This window comes from Phasianus colchicus, chromosome 1 (assembly GCF_987193195.1).
Source record: "Phasianus colchicus chromosome 1, bPhaCol1.hap1.1, whole genome shotgun sequence".
In the NCBI taxonomy this organism is placed as follows: domain Eukaryota; kingdom Metazoa; phylum Chordata; class Aves; order Galliformes; family Phasianidae; genus Phasianus; species Phasianus colchicus.
Genome location: NC_143436.1, coordinates 134,081,526 through 134,100,197, shown reverse-complemented (window position 1 = coordinate 134,100,197; position 18,672 = coordinate 134,081,526). Strand labels below are relative to the sequence as shown.

The following is an 18,672-nucleotide window of genomic DNA, read 5'->3' as shown; positions in this document are numbered from 1 at the left end:
TCAGAGGCCACAGTGTTTGGATAGCTTTGATCCTAGTTCCATTTCATTTATTTCCTTCTTGCAGCACTTTAATAAAATAAGTTGTTCTGCAGATCTAATGAAACCTGCTCTCCTGTGAATTAAAAAAGCAGTTCTGCCTCTTTACATCTTTGCTCTGCTCATTTCACCTCATTTCACTGCCAGTTCCCCCATCAGCAATCCCACACCTTGGTACCTCCAAATTTCTTCTTATCTCCTCATTCACTCTGCTCAGCAAAATCAATGTATGTCTGCCACTGGGTTGGAACTGCACTTGGTCCTGGTTGGCTGTAGTGGCAACCATGCCAAAGAATGGCTGAGCCCATGCAGAAACACTTCCTCCATTGGTATTGAATGTTAGGGTTGCTGTCTGACATCAAGTCACAACTCCTAACATTTTGGAGGAATTTAACTACCTCTGAGATATGTATCCATGAGGATTCCTGACAGGATATGAAAATAAGTCACAAAATAAAGCACAGTTAGGTAGCATAGGAGACAGACCTTATCAGTCATGTACAACAAACCCAAAGGAAATTCAAGTAAAAAGGATCTGGATGTGAGGCAATGCTAGCAAATGGCTCCATATGGGAAAGAAATCTAATGGTCTATATACTGCATTATCCAAATGCACATCTTCAGAGTCTCAGTTAGTTGGTATTCCCCATTGCACCATGTCTTCTGTGGAGTGGCTCTTGAATCTGGCATTTGCAATGTTTTTACTTCAACTGTTAACATTGTCTTTCTCATTTGCATTTCTCTCATCTTTCCCCTACAAGGAAATGAAAGCATTTTAAAACCCCTAATGGATGAAGTTATTCTGCTCTGTTAAAATAAGTATTATTTATCCCTGTTATCCAGAGAGGATAATTTATAATGGTTAGGTTGAGTGATTCACCCAAATTCCTTCCACTATTCAGCAGGGAAATCCTACAAAATTCCACTTGAATTTTATTTTGAAATGGGAGAGAATTGCATGTATCCATCTGGTTGTATTTAAAACAATTAGGAAATACATGAGCCTATCTCATCCTGATTTTCTTTTCTTAAATGTTAGGAACAGTCTGCCCAGGGAGGTAGTGGAGGTATTCAAGACTCGTGTAGATGTGATACTGAGGGACATGGTTAGTGGGCATGGTGGTCATGGGTTGATGGTTAGACTGTATGATCTTAGTGTTCTTTTCCAACCTTACTGATTCTATGATTCTATGATAAGATGTAGTAGAAATTCTATGATAAGATGTAGTAGAAATTCAATGATAAGATGTAGTAGAAATTAGCAAAGAATTGTCTGTGGTTAAGGATCTGAGGGCTGATGGTTTCTACAATTTGCTTCAGGAAGCATGCACATACATACACTCCAGTAAGTGGACACATGCACATGACCACACTCATTTCAGAAAACATAAACAGGGCATAGCAGCTGAAGTGAAGTGTGCTAACAGCAGCCCTGTAAAAGAGGTGAGGTCGGTAGCATATCCTTTGTTAATTTGACTGGACTAAGAAAAACTGAAGACCCCACAAATTTGCCCATTAAAACAAACCAGAGCTAGAGTGGATTTAGTTCAGCAAATGCTCAGTGGTGCTCACATAGTGGTGCTTGCATGCATTTGTCAGGTTACATGAAAAATGGAGATACAATTCTTGGTCTAGCCAAGAGTGAGTGTGGAAAAAAAAAAAAAAAAACAAGTTGCTCTGACAGATAATTCCCTTTTACATATGCTTTTCCAGTATCTTATCAGTACCATATCTATGACATTCAGCTATGCTTAGTCTATACACATTTCTCATATTTCTATTATTCAGTCAAGTGTGAACAAAGTTGGTACTAACTGATAAAGCATTAATGACCAGATTTTCTACTCCAATAGGCTGGAGTGATGCATTTCTAGCATCCTCAAAAGCTTCATCCTCCCCCTCCGCAAAGAAGTATGTTAAGTGACAATTAGCGTTAAAGCAGCTGCAAATGCTTACTGTAGGGTAATTCATTAATATCCAGTTAGCCTAATCGCAGAGATTCCCTTTTCACTCAGTCCTCACAGTACTTGTGCTGTTTCCCTCTCTACATTAACGCACATTGCTGAAAGTAGAACTTATTTGAACTCTGCTGGCAAAGCACTCAGGAATCCATATGCCCCCTCACACTTAAACAAACCAGTGTGTTCATGGTAAGAATTCATCATTTATTAAAAAAATCTAAGTTACAAATAGAAAATCTTTGAATACATGCCAACTGTTACTGTTGGTTTCTTGTTCCAAATTACCATAACACAGATGAGCTCCAGGACTCCAGGCTGACAAATGTACACTGTAGCAACAGCTTTCTAGCCAGCAGGTTCATCAACTGGATATGTTTTCTGAAGTCTGTTAAAAGTGAAAAGTGTCCTAGAGATTATGAACTGGATGTATTCTATCTTGTGTGGCTGCCTAGCTTACGTCTATATTTTAGGTGCCTTAAGCTAGGGGTCCACAGAGAGACACGGTGTTTCTAAAGACAACCAGATCTGTCCACAGCCTTTTCAGTAAAGTTTAAGAACAAAAAAGGTACAGACAAACTCTTCCACAGGAGGGGATGAGATGCAAGCACCACAGCAAAGTGTTTGCACTACCCAGAACTTCCTTTTATTAGACCTCTACTTTCAGAAGGTCACCATCTGGATCAAGTGCTTTAGATGATTTCTGCACAGCAGTGGAAGGACATTGGTGGCAAAACTCTGCCTCTTCTGAAAGCAACAGCGAGTTTTCAAGAGGCACCCCATATAGCCATTGCTGACACTCCAATGCTATACAAAAACTGTGTGAAGACTTTGGCAGCAATGAGTGGGTGATACATACTGCTCATGTGCATAGAATGGGTTAGAGGCTGGTCTATAACCCACTCAGCTCAAGTCAGTGACAAGGGAACAACTGGAACAGCCTGATGAACACAAGCACTTCTCACATTTTTTTCAGAAGACACAGGTGGATTTTGGTTTAATGAAGCTCGTTAAAAGGTAGCAGAGGAAAACACATCCATCAGTAAGCCAGTCACACGCAACCTCTGCGCCTCTTTGCATGCTAGGACACATAAACCTATACATAGACAATACACAAGGGAAACAGCAGCTGCAGTTCTGAGGTCTAGAATTCAAGTTCAAGGTGATTGAAATGGATCAGTCTACCCTGTTCACCCAAGTTAGAACTAAAGAAAAATCTTACACTGGGGTGTAAATCCCTCCAGTTTCTCAGACTGATGAGTGTAGCAAAGTACAACCACCTTACTTTTTAGGGGGGATGAAAGAGGGAAAAGGTCTTGGCTTGACCTACCAGAACAGTATTATCCCATCAGCTAGCAGCTTTCCTGGTGCCAGTGTTCCTGGACCCAGGAAGGTGATTATCACAAGCTGTGTGACTCATAAGGAAACATAAAGAAGAGGGAGCCTTTGAGCCTCTAATACTTCTCAAGTATTCAAGTATCTGACTTCTCCTCAGGTTGGGTGTGTAGGCCAAGTTAGCCCCTTCTTGCACAAAATAGCACCTCTCATTTGTAGACACGTTCTAATCACCACCTTTGCAGCACCTTCTAATGCTGTTCTATGTAAGGACAGCAGGGCATGGGAGCATGTGCATGTTGGCTGGAATGCACTATCAATAGCAGAGCTGTAGGGCCCTGGGGAAAATCTTTCCATGGCTCCAAGGTCTCCTGTCCCTAGTAAAACTTGTGTTGCTTGAATCTTTCTGTCCTCTAAGCAGCCTCTCCTTTAAAGTTTCTTTGCCTAATATTGCCAGAGTACATGTGCCAGTGGAGAGAAAAGTCAAGTAGGAGAGAACTCCCAGCTTGTAAATACTCCAGCAGTGCCCCGGCATTATGATTGCCACAGCAGCATTCTGTGCTTGTGGTGAGAGCAGTTGGTGTAAATGAGTAGCAATGAGTAAATCTTTGTTTGACATGTCGCATCTGAACAAGTTTCCATATTTACCCATTTCTGATGTCATTTTCTTCTTCTCTTTTAAAGGAAAAAGTGATGTAGAGCCAAAGAGTCCAGAGAAAGGCGCAACCCATACATCGTAAGTCACTTCTGCCTTTATGATTGGAAAAAAGCGTCTATGTTTTTTATCAGATTGGTTGGGCAATATTGAATTTGTCCATTTGTTTTCATTAAGATAAAGCTCTTTCACTGATGCTGTTCTTAGAAAGGCTTTTTAGATAATGACTAAACATTAATTATTCCTAGAACTTTTGCATGCTGGCGAGTCAAAGATCCTCACGAGTGAAACGGCTCCCTATCATGCTGAGTAGATATGAAATGATTTCTGTGGGTGTGAGAGGCTGCCCTTTACAACCTGACTTCAGCATTACCTTAATGCTACCAGAGTTTGTCACACTTGCAAAAAAACGTCATGTCACATATGCCTTTGATGTACTGATGTAATTTTAAAAGACTGCAGTCTGCAGCTTCACCTCTGAATTACTTGAAATCCAATTACAGTTATCTCTGGTCTCTCACGATTTTGTTGATGTTTTTGAATTAACAAAAGAAGTTGAGAAATAGATAGGAACAGGCACTTGTAATATATCAGTGTTCACCTTCACTCTGGTGCAACAATAGAAGCTTTTACCATTTTTAACTCCAGTATACAAAGAACAGAATTGTTTTGCCAACATAAACCAGTCTATAAAACAGATGGGCTGCAAGCTAAAATATATATATAAATAACAATGGTCTTCCAAACTGAGCTAGATAAGTGAATTCCTCTATTATTTACCATGCAGAAGCAGTATGAATTTCCACTAAACCATTCACCTTTTTAATCCCATTTGTGAGAGCCAAGTTCCTGCAAGTCAGTCATGTGAATTTTAGAGTGCATCTTGTCCATAATTTATGTTTCCTGATTCCTGTTATTTAAATTCAGAGCGTTACATCATGTAAATCTCACAAGGTGTCACCATTTGTCACATGGTCAAAAGTAGTCACAGAAGGAGGTACAATAACAGTGATTTATTGTGGGATGTTTTCATTTCTGCTGCAAATACGCATTAAAAACCTACTGGAAATGAATCTAGAAAAAGCTTTGACATGGTGTAAGAAATGGCTTGTCCTGTGGATTGTGTTGTGGAATGTAATTACAGCCTGTGAGGTTATTTAGCCAAACTTATTAAATGAATTAAGCATTAGCAGCCTTATGCCTTCTGATAGTATGATTGCTGGGAATGGTTAATAGAATGATTCCAATAATTATCATTTTTAAAAATAGTATTGCAATAAAGACCGAAAGAAGAAGGGTTTTAATGCCATCTGGAGGTATTTTGGAGAAATGAACACATTTATTTTGCTGATATTTAGCAATATGTAAGCCATAAGCCATCCTCCACAGTGGTTTTGCTAGTCTGGTGGTATTTTATTTATGAGGAATGTTCTTAAGTTTCCTTTCTTCTCCTTTATCAACTTGAAACCCCCTAGCATCCCAGAATAGAGAGAGGTGCATGGAATCACAGAATCACAGAATGGTTTGGGTTGGAAGGGACCATAAAGCCCACCCAGCCCCAACCCCTGCCATGGGCAGGGCTGCCCCCACCAGCTCAGGCTGCCCAGGGCCCCATCCAACCTGGCCTTGAGTGCCTCCAGGGATGGGGCACCACAGCTTCTCTGGGCAGCTGTGGTGCCAGTGAGCAGGGTTCAGAGATGTGCCCAGTATCTGTCTCAGTTTCGGCTTGTGACTGTCCACTGTGCCACACAGAGTGCCAATTTAAATACAGCAGACTTCAAAATCTGCTTAGGTGTGAGAAGTTCCTGCCTAGTAAGACATATTTAGTGTGACCTTCTGAAACCATCCATTTGTCTACTGCATGCAGAGTACTTAGAATGCTTATCTTTGCCTTGTTGCTAATGCCAAGACCACCTCACAGTAGATATTGGCTCTTTGGGCAATTCTAAGAAGCAGCAATGACTTTTACCACCGCAGTGCATACAGCTGTGCACAAGATGCCCACAGAGGCCACACCAGCAGGACTCTGTCTTTCTGTCACACGGCCATGCCCTGGGTGCTGGAGGAGGGATGCTGAGGAGGAGCCACAATGAGAGGTGGCACCTTCAGGGCTGGCTGGGAGAAACTGCAGGGAGCCAGAAGGAATGCTCTGTGGATTCATTTCACCATGAATCATTGTTTCCATGTGAAAATGAAACAAACAGCAACCAAAAATAAAAAAGCAAAAACACAAAGCAAGGCATGTTGGCCCAGATAAAAATAACAGAAAAGATCGGGAGGAGCAAATTAATGTTTCTTTCTTGCAAATGTCTTTTTTATTTCCCTCAGGCATGTTACAAGCCACACAGTCAAACCAAGCTTATATGACTCAGTGGCAGTTAATTCATCCTTGGTGTAGATTTACTGCCACCATCCAAAGATTATTTATGCAGCTTCAGAAGACAGGTTGATTGCCCTCCTGAATCAGGCGGTGAGGTGCTTGTGAACCGAGCATTTACATCAGGTCTCCCCTGAAGGATTCCTACTACCTGGCCCACTGAGGTCTGGGGCTCAAAACCAGGTGTTGCTCTGGAGCAAAAGGGATGAAGGTGCTGCTTGTGTCCTCTGAGGGCATTGAAATCTGGGGCACAGATGTGTGCTATGCTGCTTAGATGGGTTTGGGTACAGGAAATGCATCGTTCTAAAGAGCATAATGTGTAGCTGTTTTCAGGTATGCATTAACTCTCTGGATGGACTCTGGTGGGACCTGCCTCTCCATTGATAACAATTTTATACATTATGAAATCAGTATAGTTTGGATGATTCACATTAGTTGATGCAACATCCTAATTAGGTAGATAAATAAGGACAGCCATTACAATGCTAGAGATAACTGAGATTAATGTAAGAGAGTGAGAATTATGCAAAACCATGGAGGAAGAGCAGAATCTGGGCAGAGTATTTGCTCCTTTTGCACAGTGCTGCTATGGCCCTCATTGCATCAGCATGCACACGAAATCATCTGAACTGGCACTACATGATGGCAATAAAAGGTGCAAACAATACAAAGGTGTTAAGCTGTCTTGAGTCTTCTCCAGCTGATTCATGTTCCGTGTAATGGAATGCTTTTAAAGCTATAAGAGTTCTGGATTTGAAGGGTTTTTTGTTGTACTCAGTATGTACAGCTCTCTATGGGTCATCTGATTACAGCTTCCCTGCACGTTTCTAAACTTTTAGGACTGTTCAGAAATATCCAGCAGTGTTTCATTCTTTTGGCTTTGTGATGGAAGTTTTAGTTTTCAGTGGCTAGAAAACTTACCAAATGTTGTTAAAAGCACCTAATTTTTATGAAAATACTCCTCTCTACCCCAGCCTTACCACTTGTAGGATGAAGGAGGATGTTAAAGAGGAAAGGAATGGAAACCTAGTGCTCTTTTTGGTTTTTTGAGGATCTTTTCACTAAACCTTTGAAAACTGCACTTGAAACTTTTAGTTGTATGCAAGGAAAAATTATTCCGACAAGCTCCTGTGTTTCAGAGGGTCCAGTGGTGCCACAGAAAGTCCCCACTGCACTGGAAGTCTGAGATCACCCACTTTCCCACATGCAAACTGTGACAACAACCCAAAAATGGCACATATACACAAAGCACCCCAAAAAATCTCCTGCTCTTGGGATGACTTTTGATGTACCGTCTATTGTAATGTTCGTAGTACCTTTGTGCTTATAAACGATCTCCAGTTCAGACTATCCAAGGTTAATCATGCCTGACTGTGATTCACTGCCATGCATTTACCTCGACATTTCTAGTGCACTTAATGATATCAGTGCTAGCAATGAGATACCTTGCTGCTGTCTCTTTATTATCCCTCCCACAATTGTTTTCATGCCGAGCTGCTTCAGTTTTTTCCCCTCCCTTTTTACAAGAGAATTAACCAAGATTGAGGGAGGCTTTTATAATTTATGGCAGTTATGCAAGTTTTGTCCTTTCTAATACACTCTGAAAATCACAGACATCCTGGTATGTGTGTTCATTTGTTTGCCTTTGCCAGGCAGAAATAGATGTTGGCACCAGTTATAGCATCACTTGGAGAATAGTTTGCTCAGGGGAACTTCATTAACTATACTAACTTCAGCTGTTTCCAAGCTGCCTATTTGCAGAGATTAGTGCTACAGTCTCTTGCCCATCCAGTTGCTAACATTATTCTCATCACCCTGATTCCCCCGGGGGAAGAAAATAGGAAACAGGTAATTGGAGCAATGTCACTCTTGTTCTTCTTCTGTGGTGCAACGCACATCTGTATCGGCATAGGATCATAAAATCACAGAATAGTTTGGGTTGGAAGGGACCTCAAAGTCAACCCAGCCCCAACCCCTGCCATGGGCAGGGCTGCCCCCCACCAACTCAGGCTGCCCAGGGCTCCATCCAGCCTGGCCTTGAGCGCCTGCAGGGATGGGACATCCACAACCTCTTTGGTTCAATCAGCTGTTCAACCTCTTTGCTGTTCAATCAGCATCAGCATCACCTGTTTGTTTCTTGCCTTTTCTTCCTCCCTTGAGTCTTACTCCTTAAATCTACAGAGTGACTCACAGATATTACAGCCAAAAACTCCCGCTAATTTCCCATTTTGCAGATGGGAAAACTGAGGCAGGGGAATTACGAGCCACTTCCAGGCAGCAGAGTATCGTTCTCAAATACAGGCGATCAGCCTAAGTGCTACCAATGCACCATTGTGCGCTGAGCCCCTGAAGAGCTTTTCCTTCCACATCTGGCTGCTGTCTGATCATGAGCCAAAGCCTTAAGTCTCTCAGGCATCCACTGAGCACCAGAGTTGGAAGATGAATCCTAATCCCACCTCACTTCACCAAAACACCTGGTGCAAGTTATTTAAAGTTAGCCTTGGCTTTCCCCCATCTAAAATAATAATTAGGCTGCCATGAAGACCAGCTCATTAATATTTGTACGAAGTGTTGAAAAATGCAATGTTCTGTAAAAAATGGCTACGAATTACTCACCCAGAACAATAAAGGAAATGAGGAGTAGATTAAGTTTTTAAAGACAGACTCAAGCAGTAAGTGGTGAATGTCTTGAGCAGTGCCAGTGACATGGAGGGGCTGGGTGCAGGGGGCCCTTCCAAACACCTACAGATCTAGAAGGCTTTGGCAGCCCCTGCCCCATCAACACTGCCTCATCCTCCCCCAGAGTTTCAGCCACAGTTTCTTGGAGCAGTCACCATCCAACTTAAATTAGGATCTTGCTTTCATCTCAGAGCACCTGAGGGAGGAATGGTGAATGGGGAAGGGGCAAATCTGGAAAGATCCTTTCAGTGATCACATCTTAGACATTCTTCTGTTTGCTTGCCACATGGACTGTAATGGCTCAGTAGAATCAGAAAATAATTGAGGGGCATGAAGAACAATGAAGAGAATGAAATCCATGAAACGGTGGAAGGTGGCACCAAAAAAAAATAACCCAAACCCTTCTGGAATATAATCCATTTTTCGTTTCCAGATAAGGAAATAGGGCAACTTTCCAAACAGAAATCCAAAGCTCTGGAAGTTTGGGGCATTTTCAAGAGCAAGGACATCTGCAGTAGGCACTGATCAGTGATTTGGTGTCTCCTCTTTCAGTAAATCTATGGTAAGAGTATCAACCTGGTGGTGAACCACAGCTGGGCCTCCTCTACCAAAAACACAGCTTTCAAGGGGTGATAGTCATTAAGAAAAAAACTATTATTTTTTAAGATGTCTTGCTTCTGAAGGCACCAGATACACATTGTATCATCAATGGTTTTTAATATCTGTCTGTGATATTTCTGAGACATCTTGTACTCCATACTTTAAAAAAAAAAAAAAGAAACACCTTACCATAATGAATGAAATCAGTGTTCTTGGAAGTGATTGAGGTCTTGAAAACTGTAGAAGTGAAAGTCTGGTGTTTATCCATGAGCCAAGTAGCTGGCAGAAGAAGAAGGCTGGCTTCATCACACCATCCCACCTGTTTACTTGAACCTGGACTTGGGGAGCTAACTCCTAACACTGCCAGGCTGCCAGTGCTCAGCCAGTCCAGCAGGAGCAGCTACAATCTTAAAACACACTCCTCAGCTCTCAAATTCCCATTAAAAAATTCTTTTTTCCACTCTCTCCTCTGAAGCATTGCCTTCAAAACACGCATAAATACAGGGTATTTCTCTATGTATTAAATACTGTTAAAAAATACAACTCCCCTGTAACTTTCTGTACCAAGACACAGAGGGTTTCAGCTGTGAGATGCATCAACCGGCTGTACTGTCACAATACTGATGTGTTAGGAACTGTCAGTTCCTATCCTTCCCTTAGCATAAATCTTTGGATTTGTGGTATATGATGCTGCTGACAGTCCAAAGAAAAATACTGTAAGTTGATACCAACAAATCTATTTTCTTCAAATCCTATAAAGACATTTTCTTGGAAGACATTTTCCCACATGGGTCTTGACTGAATCTGTCTTTGAGGTTTAGCTAAGTTAACAAGGAAGAGTGGATTGGTGGTTTGGGTGATTTTTTGGCCACATAAAAAATGTAGATGCATGGCGCTCAAAGATGATAAAATCTTCAAAATCACATAAATTGTATTAAAATAAACGTAAAGAATAGTATCTTTTAAAGAAAGTAAGATGGTTTTATTTGCTGGATTTAGAAAGAAAATGCTTGGAAGCCCAATCTAGCCATAATTGCAGCTATGGTTACTTTAGGATAAAATTTAGCTTCCATTGTGTCTCAGTCAGACAAGAAAGGCCTTATCTGAGATGTCAGTAGGGACAGGGATAGGTGAAGTCTAAATAACAGCACCTCTGAGGTCTGGGGAAGTTTGTTATTGACTTCCAAAGGAAGAAATAGGGCTTTCACTGTCCTATTTTTTAATGTTAGTCTTTTCTTTTAACAGATATAACCAATAGCCAGAAATAACCACTCTTATTGCTGCAAGACTCAGCACAGTTTTATTTACTAAGTCCCCTTAATCCAGGCCCTCTGGTTCCCCTGCACTCGCTACCTATACTGTGCTCAACAGAGCTCCCATTTTAATGCCCCCCCAGACTCAAAGGCACAAGATACCCTTGCTTCAAATAAGAAGCACTCAGTACCTTTTGTCCAGTTCGTAAACTTGCTACAATGCTGGCCATTATTTCTAATTTTGTACCAAGTGACAAATGTTTCCCTAACACTTGTGTTCATTTACATCACTTAGAATATAACCGACCAATTTAGCCCACTAAAATATAGTTAAGATTGAGGAAATGTTTTCCCGTGTTGCACCAAACGCGTATTATTTTTCTCTTAGGCACTGTTTTCCTTGGACTTTGTCATTTGTAAGAGACTAATTGGGAATTTTGAATGCGGCCTTCGCTCCAAGCACGGTGGTTAAGGAAAGGTTGCCAGGAAAATCAGATGCAAATACCTGGGAGGAACTTGATTTCATCAGACATGCCATCAGAAACCATCTACTTGCTGTGTATTTTCTCCCTGAAGTAAAAGGATAAACTGGAGCAGGGTGTTGGGCACGTTGTAGCTGCACGGTTCATATTGCTGGTTTTGCTGTGTTAAAGCTCCCAGTTGCTGTTCTGGAAATCCCACACCTGGGAGGGAGGCTTTGCTGCTGGTGCGAGGGCAGGGAGAGGGGAATGGAACACCACACAGCATGTCCAAAAGGAGAGAAATGCCATCGGGAACGCTCACATAGCCTGATTTTGTGGGGCTTTATGCCATCAGTCGCAGGGTGAGGGGTGACGTGGTGCTGGTCTGAGCCCACGGCCGGTGCAAGGCGAGGTGCAGAAGTGGGGAGACGGAGGAGGAGGGACAGGCAGGGAGAAAGGGAGATAGAGGGTCCTGGCCTCCTGCCAAGGCAAATAACCAACATTTTGCAAAAGAGAAATCCTAAGACTGAGGTCATAGTATGGAAAAAGTCTGTTTCACAGACTCTTTAGCCTGAATGCGGGCCAAGTTTTTTTTACTTTTTTTTTTTTTTTTTTTTATATATATTTTTTTTTTTAATGCAGGCATCCTATTAACATTTGAAAACTAAAGCTCGTCCAGGAATGGAAAGATTTTGGAATTTGCTGTGCCTTAGTTTTCTACTTTGTTGGGACACATATATACTTTTAATTATGAGAAAGCAAGGCTTTGAATGGGAAGCTGTCTCATTTTGCTTTTGAATTATTTTACCACTATGAAGATCAAATTAAGGGTATGTAAAGAAGTGCTTTTTTCTTCCAGAGACTAACAAACTCACAAAAAAAAAAAAAAAAAAAAAAAGAAAGAAATTTTTCAAGCTTGGTGGGCAACTTTTTATCTTCCATGCAAAACACAAAAAGATACTGAAACCAGAAATGGTGATGGATTTTCCTCTGTGGAAAAGTTCTACTGTTCAGCCATTTGTACCTACAATTTTTTTAAGCCTTTGTAATAGCAAACTGACAACTTCATGACAGTTTATTTTTTGTACCTAACTAAACAAATTATTGAAGCTCTTCTGCCTTAGTCTCTGGGTTTGCATTTAATGCCAGAGTGTGGATATTTTTTAACTGTGGAAAAATAGAACTCCTTGGATCTGTTAGGATGTTATTGCAAGCAAGTTTTGTGGTCTTTGATTTGCTAAGCTACAACTGGAGTCTGCCTTCCTCAGGGTAAGAATATTTCCACATTATCATTTCACCTGTGGCATTATGTCTTTGTGTGTATCTTGGCTTTGTGCATCCTGCTCTTTGTTTAGCATGCAGACAAGCTACATCTCCCCAGAGAGATGTGGAATACATTTATTGGCAATTTAGAATTGATGATAGATTTGACAAGCAAGCAAAGTGATGCACTGACGCTATCAAAGCTGGAGATGAATCGGGACAAAGGTTTGGATGAGGCGTATTGTTCTGGGATTCAAAAGGGTTTTACTTACAGATCATTCCAAAATCAAGGCAACTGTATCGCAGACTTACAAAGAGAGAAGAGCTTTTCTGAGTTTTTATGAGGAAAAAACATGGCTTGATTGGCCCACAGACCTTTTATAGCAGAATTACAGCTGACATTTCTGCATGCTGATGTTTATTAGTTTTGTAAGCTGTTTTGTCAGGATTCGTTTTTTGCTGTTTCCCTCTTTCACATTATAAACTGTAAGCAGTTTTAGGTAGAGAGAAGGAATCTCTTTACATTTTTCCTCAGAGAGACTCTCCAAGAGGTGTGGGTATAATAAATTAAAACAGAAGTGATCTGTTACCTGATGAGCATGTGGACTTACCATTCATTCGTTTGCCTTAGAATTTAGTGTAATTATAGGGGAAAATCCCATAAACTCGCCACGAGCTTTCCTACTGCCAAAACAAAGAGGACAAATTATGACAAATAATCTCTTAATAGTATTTAATAGCATGATACAAAGTACAAGCAGATTACCTTGTTTGATGGCTGATTTTTGTGCCATTTTAAATGGCTGATTTGGAAGGGGGGGCTCCATCCAGAGGTCTCCTAGGGAGCTGAGGCAGATGATGCAGACATGCAGAGCAGACATGCAACCTGCCTTGACGTGGTTCAGACAGAGGCCAGGAATGTCCCAGAACATAACCTCAAAAACAATTTGTCATTGCTCTGGTTTGTATTTTTTTTAACTGTCAGCATTAAGACAAAAATTCATGTGGCTGCTCATGTAAAATCCACATGCTTTCCCCATCAGTACAGTGTTTGCAGTAAGTGTAATATGAGACACAAACTGCTCAATATTTGCAGTCACTGTCAGCAACAGCGGTTTCTGTAGACTTCCATGGAAGAAAGGATGAAGTCTTTTGCCAGAAACTGTTAAAAAAGCCTCTGTCACAAAGTAAGGTTTGATCTTGCAAATAATTGCAGACAAACATGATGCTTTCCAGCAGGACTTGCTTCAGCACTATTGTCTGAAAGACCAAATGTTCCTGTGGGTAACTGGAGCCGTGTTTAAGCTTTATTGCTCATCTCCAATTCAGTTAAAAACCATTTCCCCAGCAGCTGCATGCTTTCCTGTGAGCAGTCAGTAAAGCAGAATGAGTTATGCCTGTTGAAAATGCAGCCCATTACAGAATGCCTTCGCATAGAGACCAAGGGGAACAAATACAGAACCTGCATATGCCCACATCTGCTTCTTCTGACAGCAGCCACTAACACACTGACCTTCACATCCCGAGGTGCAGCAAACCTTGCATAGCTCAGTAAGCAAGTTCTCCTGCACCAGGGCTGGAGGTGGCTGCACAGTCATTCTGGAGGAGCTTCTTTTCCACTGCTGAAGAGCTTTGCATTTTCAGGCATCACATTCAAGAGGAAGAAACCTCTCCCTAAGGCTGTCCCATAGGTTTCATTGCAGTCTGGTTGGCTGGTGGCCCTCTCCAGCCCTGCAGCACCCACAGCAGCCTCGTGTGACTGCTGGGGAGCAGTTGGGAGTCAGGAACTGAGCTCTGATTCATGGGGGACAGTGGAGAGAAGGGAAAAGGCTGGAGAAATGTTCACAAAAGACTTATCAGCTAAAGGATCAGCTGAAGGATCTTAGGAGTTTTGTTACTGCATCTAATACACATTGCTAAACAAATACTAGAATATATATAATGTATAAACAGGAGGAGGTGGTTGCAAATTTGGATGATGGTTGTTAGATTGGTAGCAGGACCTAAAATACTGATGTTTTCCCAACATGCATATATTTCATTATGACTGCAGTTGGTGGATGACAACCATCATCCACAGGCATTATGGAAAGATCATAAAAAGTAACAACCCTCCTTTTAACATGATTCTGATTTATTTTTATCTAGCAGATGTGGCCATGTACATCTTTAGCATGATCCCATTTGGCTCAGTGACGTTGCACAGCTATGATTTCTCTATGAGAAGATCAACTCATTCTGTGTCTTAAGAACCTAAAAGCTTCAGTGCCTAGCTGAAAAGCAAGTGCCTTTTGCTCAAACTGCTTACATTCTTATACGTGAGAAAAAATTAAAATCTCGTCTTATTTCTTTGCGTGCACTTGTCACCCACTCAGAGTTTTATCCAAATAGATCTCTGGTCCTTTTCAAAGAACATCTTCAGCATGAGTTGCATTAGCTTTAAAGACTCACCAAGAACAGAGCGGTCCAGGCTGACACTCTTGATTTCCAGCAGAGAAGTAACTGCACGAGTCTTATCCCACAATCCTGCAGCTCAGTTAATTAAGTATTTGATGTCCTAAGAAGCTGCTGCCTGCCAAATCTAAGGAGAGGGAGCTGCGAGGCCCCATTTCCATCTCTGGCCACCAGACACTGTGATGTTCAGAGACTTTCCACACATCACACCGTGCTAGACAGCTCTTCCCCTCTCCCCACCCCACAGAGCTGATGAAATTAAATAGCACAAAAAATTAACCCCACCGTTATTGGAATGCAGCTGGGCAATACATGGCTTCGTTTGTTGCTATGAGAGAACATGCATTTGTTTATGCATCTCTGGGGGTTCTGGGGACAGGATGGTGGGGAGTTCTATAAGCCTTGGGGAGCACCTCTGCAGGACCACGTCTCTGTGTGTGCTCAGGTGCCTCAGGGCCTCACACAGGACAATTTGGGATCTCTCTTTCCCTCATTGTCTGCCATCATTATCTGCCACACCAGCCACCACCCTTCTGCTTTTCTTTTTCTGTTTCCTCTTTCTTGTTGCATCCTGTCTCCTACCACCCCATCCCTCTATTTATCAAGTTCATCACCTGCAGATTCATCTCTCCTCACTTTTCACTTCTGCTGGCCCTCACTCACCTCACCACTCCCTTCTCCTTCAGAGTGACCAGTTTTGCCCCAGAAAACATGTCTCCCCTCCCCCAAAATAGAAACATACATGTACCAAGTGATACACAAAGACCCACAGCAGCTTAGGTTTGTGGATTAGTGCATGTGCTTCTTTGCCTGCTGCTCTCTGCCTTTTTCTCTTGATTTTTCCCTCATACCATCCTTGCTTAATGGTAGATGATGGGGATGAAGACTAGCTTCTAACTCCTCTGTCAGGTGCCCAGGTATGCCCAAATCTTCCTCTGGATCACATAGGTTTCTGTTACTTCTCTGGTAAGAATCATAAAGAAAAAAAAAAAAAAAAAGAAAGAAAAGAAGAGGAAAGAGATGAATATGAAACAAAGTTTTAGAGTTAGCTACCAAATGCTTTCCTTTTATAACTTTCAGCATGATTGGCAGTTAGGTTTATTTAATCAAATTGCCTTTTCTGTCAGCATATTATTTAATGAGAGAGTTCTTTTTTTGATTGCATAGGAAATGTAGAAGCATTTGAGAAACTCCAGTGTGCTATTTATTCATCCATTATGTTGGGAATCAGTTTAATTTCAATGTCAGTGGAGGAATTAATAATCATAACAGTTATCTGTCACAGAATGATCTATTTGGGGATTTTTTTTCAGCAAACCAGTTTATATTCCCCATCCTTTCAGTAGAGGAGAAAGTTTTTTTAAATAAACTACATTTTAATGTGTTTTTATTTTGATTATCCCTTCCAGGCTGATGGTAGAGATAAAATATATTCAGAATTGAATTCAGCATTGATACAAAATTCTTTATTAGCTTAAGTTATCTCTGGTTTTGTTGGGTTTTTTTTTTTGCCCTTTAAATTCACTCTTGAGTTTTTCAAGCGCCAAGGAGGATGGATGCCCCCAGAAAGTGCAAGCTCCCTCTTTGTCACAAACAAACAAAAAGACAGTTGGAGTCTTCCAGAGATAATTCAAAGTCCCCTTTCGGCAGTCATGCTAATTTGGGCTGGCCCTGTCCTATTTTTGGCTCCACATTTCACTGCCAGGAGAACAAACTAGCTTTATACACATAAAGCTGTGCAGAGAGAGGGAGGTTTGGAGGCACAGGGGCCCAGGCCTGGCTTAGGATGTCTTGGTCTCTGCAGTTACGTGCAGCCCTGCTTAAGTAAATAACTGATAAATGAATAAAACCTTTCAGCTGATGTGTTTGATGAGTACCAAGACTTTTTATATGACTCTGAACGAAGGGCAGTAACTGTTAAATGAATTGCTTTTTAAATAAAACACATAAGAGAAATTTTTAAATCCTTCATTGTTCCTTAAAATGTTTTAGTGCCTCATTAATTCTTGATTAGCTCGGTTGTTAAGAGGCCATTATTATGTGGTAATAAGGTGTAGGAAATTACCTCTAGGACTCCAGTCATGTCGCAGTATATATGCTATGTTGAGACCAAGTGCCTGTGGTATGAATTAGGGCTGCATGGCCTGGTGGTGGCACCCAAGGTGATGGTGCTCACGGTGGTGGCCCACCATGAGACCCTCGTGGCGGTGGCCCTGTGCTGTGTGGTGGATGCTGAGGTGCAAATCCTCCAGCAGTGGCCTCTCGTAGAGCAAAAGGCAGAGAAGGCCTGGCAAAGCCTTCTGCTCTCAGCAGCCTCAGAAGTGCACTTCAAGGGCTCTCCTGATCTTGCCTTAAGCAGAGCATGGGAACTCCTATAAAACAGTGGAATAAAATTAGTTTGCGGCTACGTTCATTTAAATAATTTCAGATATGCCTGAAGCTCACACAGATGAAAGTCCACTCTCTGCTGTGTGATTTTTTTTGGCAGAAAATGTCACAGGATGTTTGGTGCTGGGCCAGCAAGGATATCCCCAAGTTGACAATCTCCTTGTGTCACTGGTATTTTGAACCTTCCTGCTCTTAAAGCTTGCAACAAACACTGGCAGTACTAATCATTATTATTCTCTTAAAAATAAGAAAATGAGCCTTAGGGGCAATTTTTTATTGTGATTTCCTATGACGTTTATCAGCATTCTGAAGAAGAGGTACACTTGAGTATCTTGGTCTGCATGTATTTATTTTTCAGTGAGTATAATGCATTTTTTCTCCCCCCAAAAATCTCTTTGAAACTGCTGCTTTAATGCTCAGAGTACATAGCTCCCACTCATTAACTATACAGTGAGCTACCACAGCATCACTGTCTGCAAGGATGCTTCAAAGACCCTACAGACCCTCTCCCCATCTTACAGTCCATAGGGCACTGAACACCAGAGAGCAGCCTAAGCAGTTCCCCCTCTCCAGGCAGGACTGTAGGCATCTGCCACAGCTTTGTATACACGCCAACATGTATTTTTCATTATTTCAGGAAAATAACTAGCAGCAAACTGTCATGACTTTTACCAGGATGGGTATAAAACCAACAAAAATCAAATGTTCAGAAGGCTCTTCTGACAGCATTTTGGGATTTCACTGGAGGAGCACCTATAGCTCAAACCAAAGACTGTTGGGAGTTACTAAAAATATGTAGTGAAGAAAGAACATCAAGAGATAATAGCCTAAGCTTGATGAAAGTTTATTTAATCAATATAACAATTCTGGTCAGAACTTCTTTCACTTAAATTACACCCTAGCATAGGCTCTAGACATGAAGTAGAGCCTGAAGAGCATCATGAGGCAGGTCAGTTCCTGGGAGTGTCTGAAGCCATACAGATAGGATCTCTGCCAGGACTCGGAGTTGCCTTCCACAATTCTGGATCTGATTGAACAGTGGGATTTTGAAAAAACTAAACTATATATATAAGATATAAGATATATATATAAGATATATACATATCTTTGCCACCATTTCTTCTTTCCCACTGAAGGAGAATAGTTGTGAGTTGTTCACTTTTGACCTCACAGGATGTTGGGAAATTTAGCAAGCTAGAGGTCTCTCATTACC

General features: G+C 41.4%; 1 protein-coding gene across 6 annotated transcripts in view; it reads left to right on the top strand.

Annotated features, from left to right (window-relative positions):
* The window catches only part of AFF3 (ALF transcription elongation factor 3), a 321,596-nt gene that overhangs the window by 197,264 nt on the left and 105,660 nt on the right, over positions 1 to 18,672 (top strand). For all 6 annotated transcript variants that reach the window (XM_090127339.1, XM_090127334.1, XM_090127329.1 and 3 more), the window contains one exon: positions 4,014 to 4,065. In XM_090127339.1, coding sequence (XP_089983465.1) covers positions 4,014 to 4,065 — 52 coding nt within the window. The remainder of the gene's footprint in view (positions 1 to 4,013; positions 4,066 to 18,672) is intronic.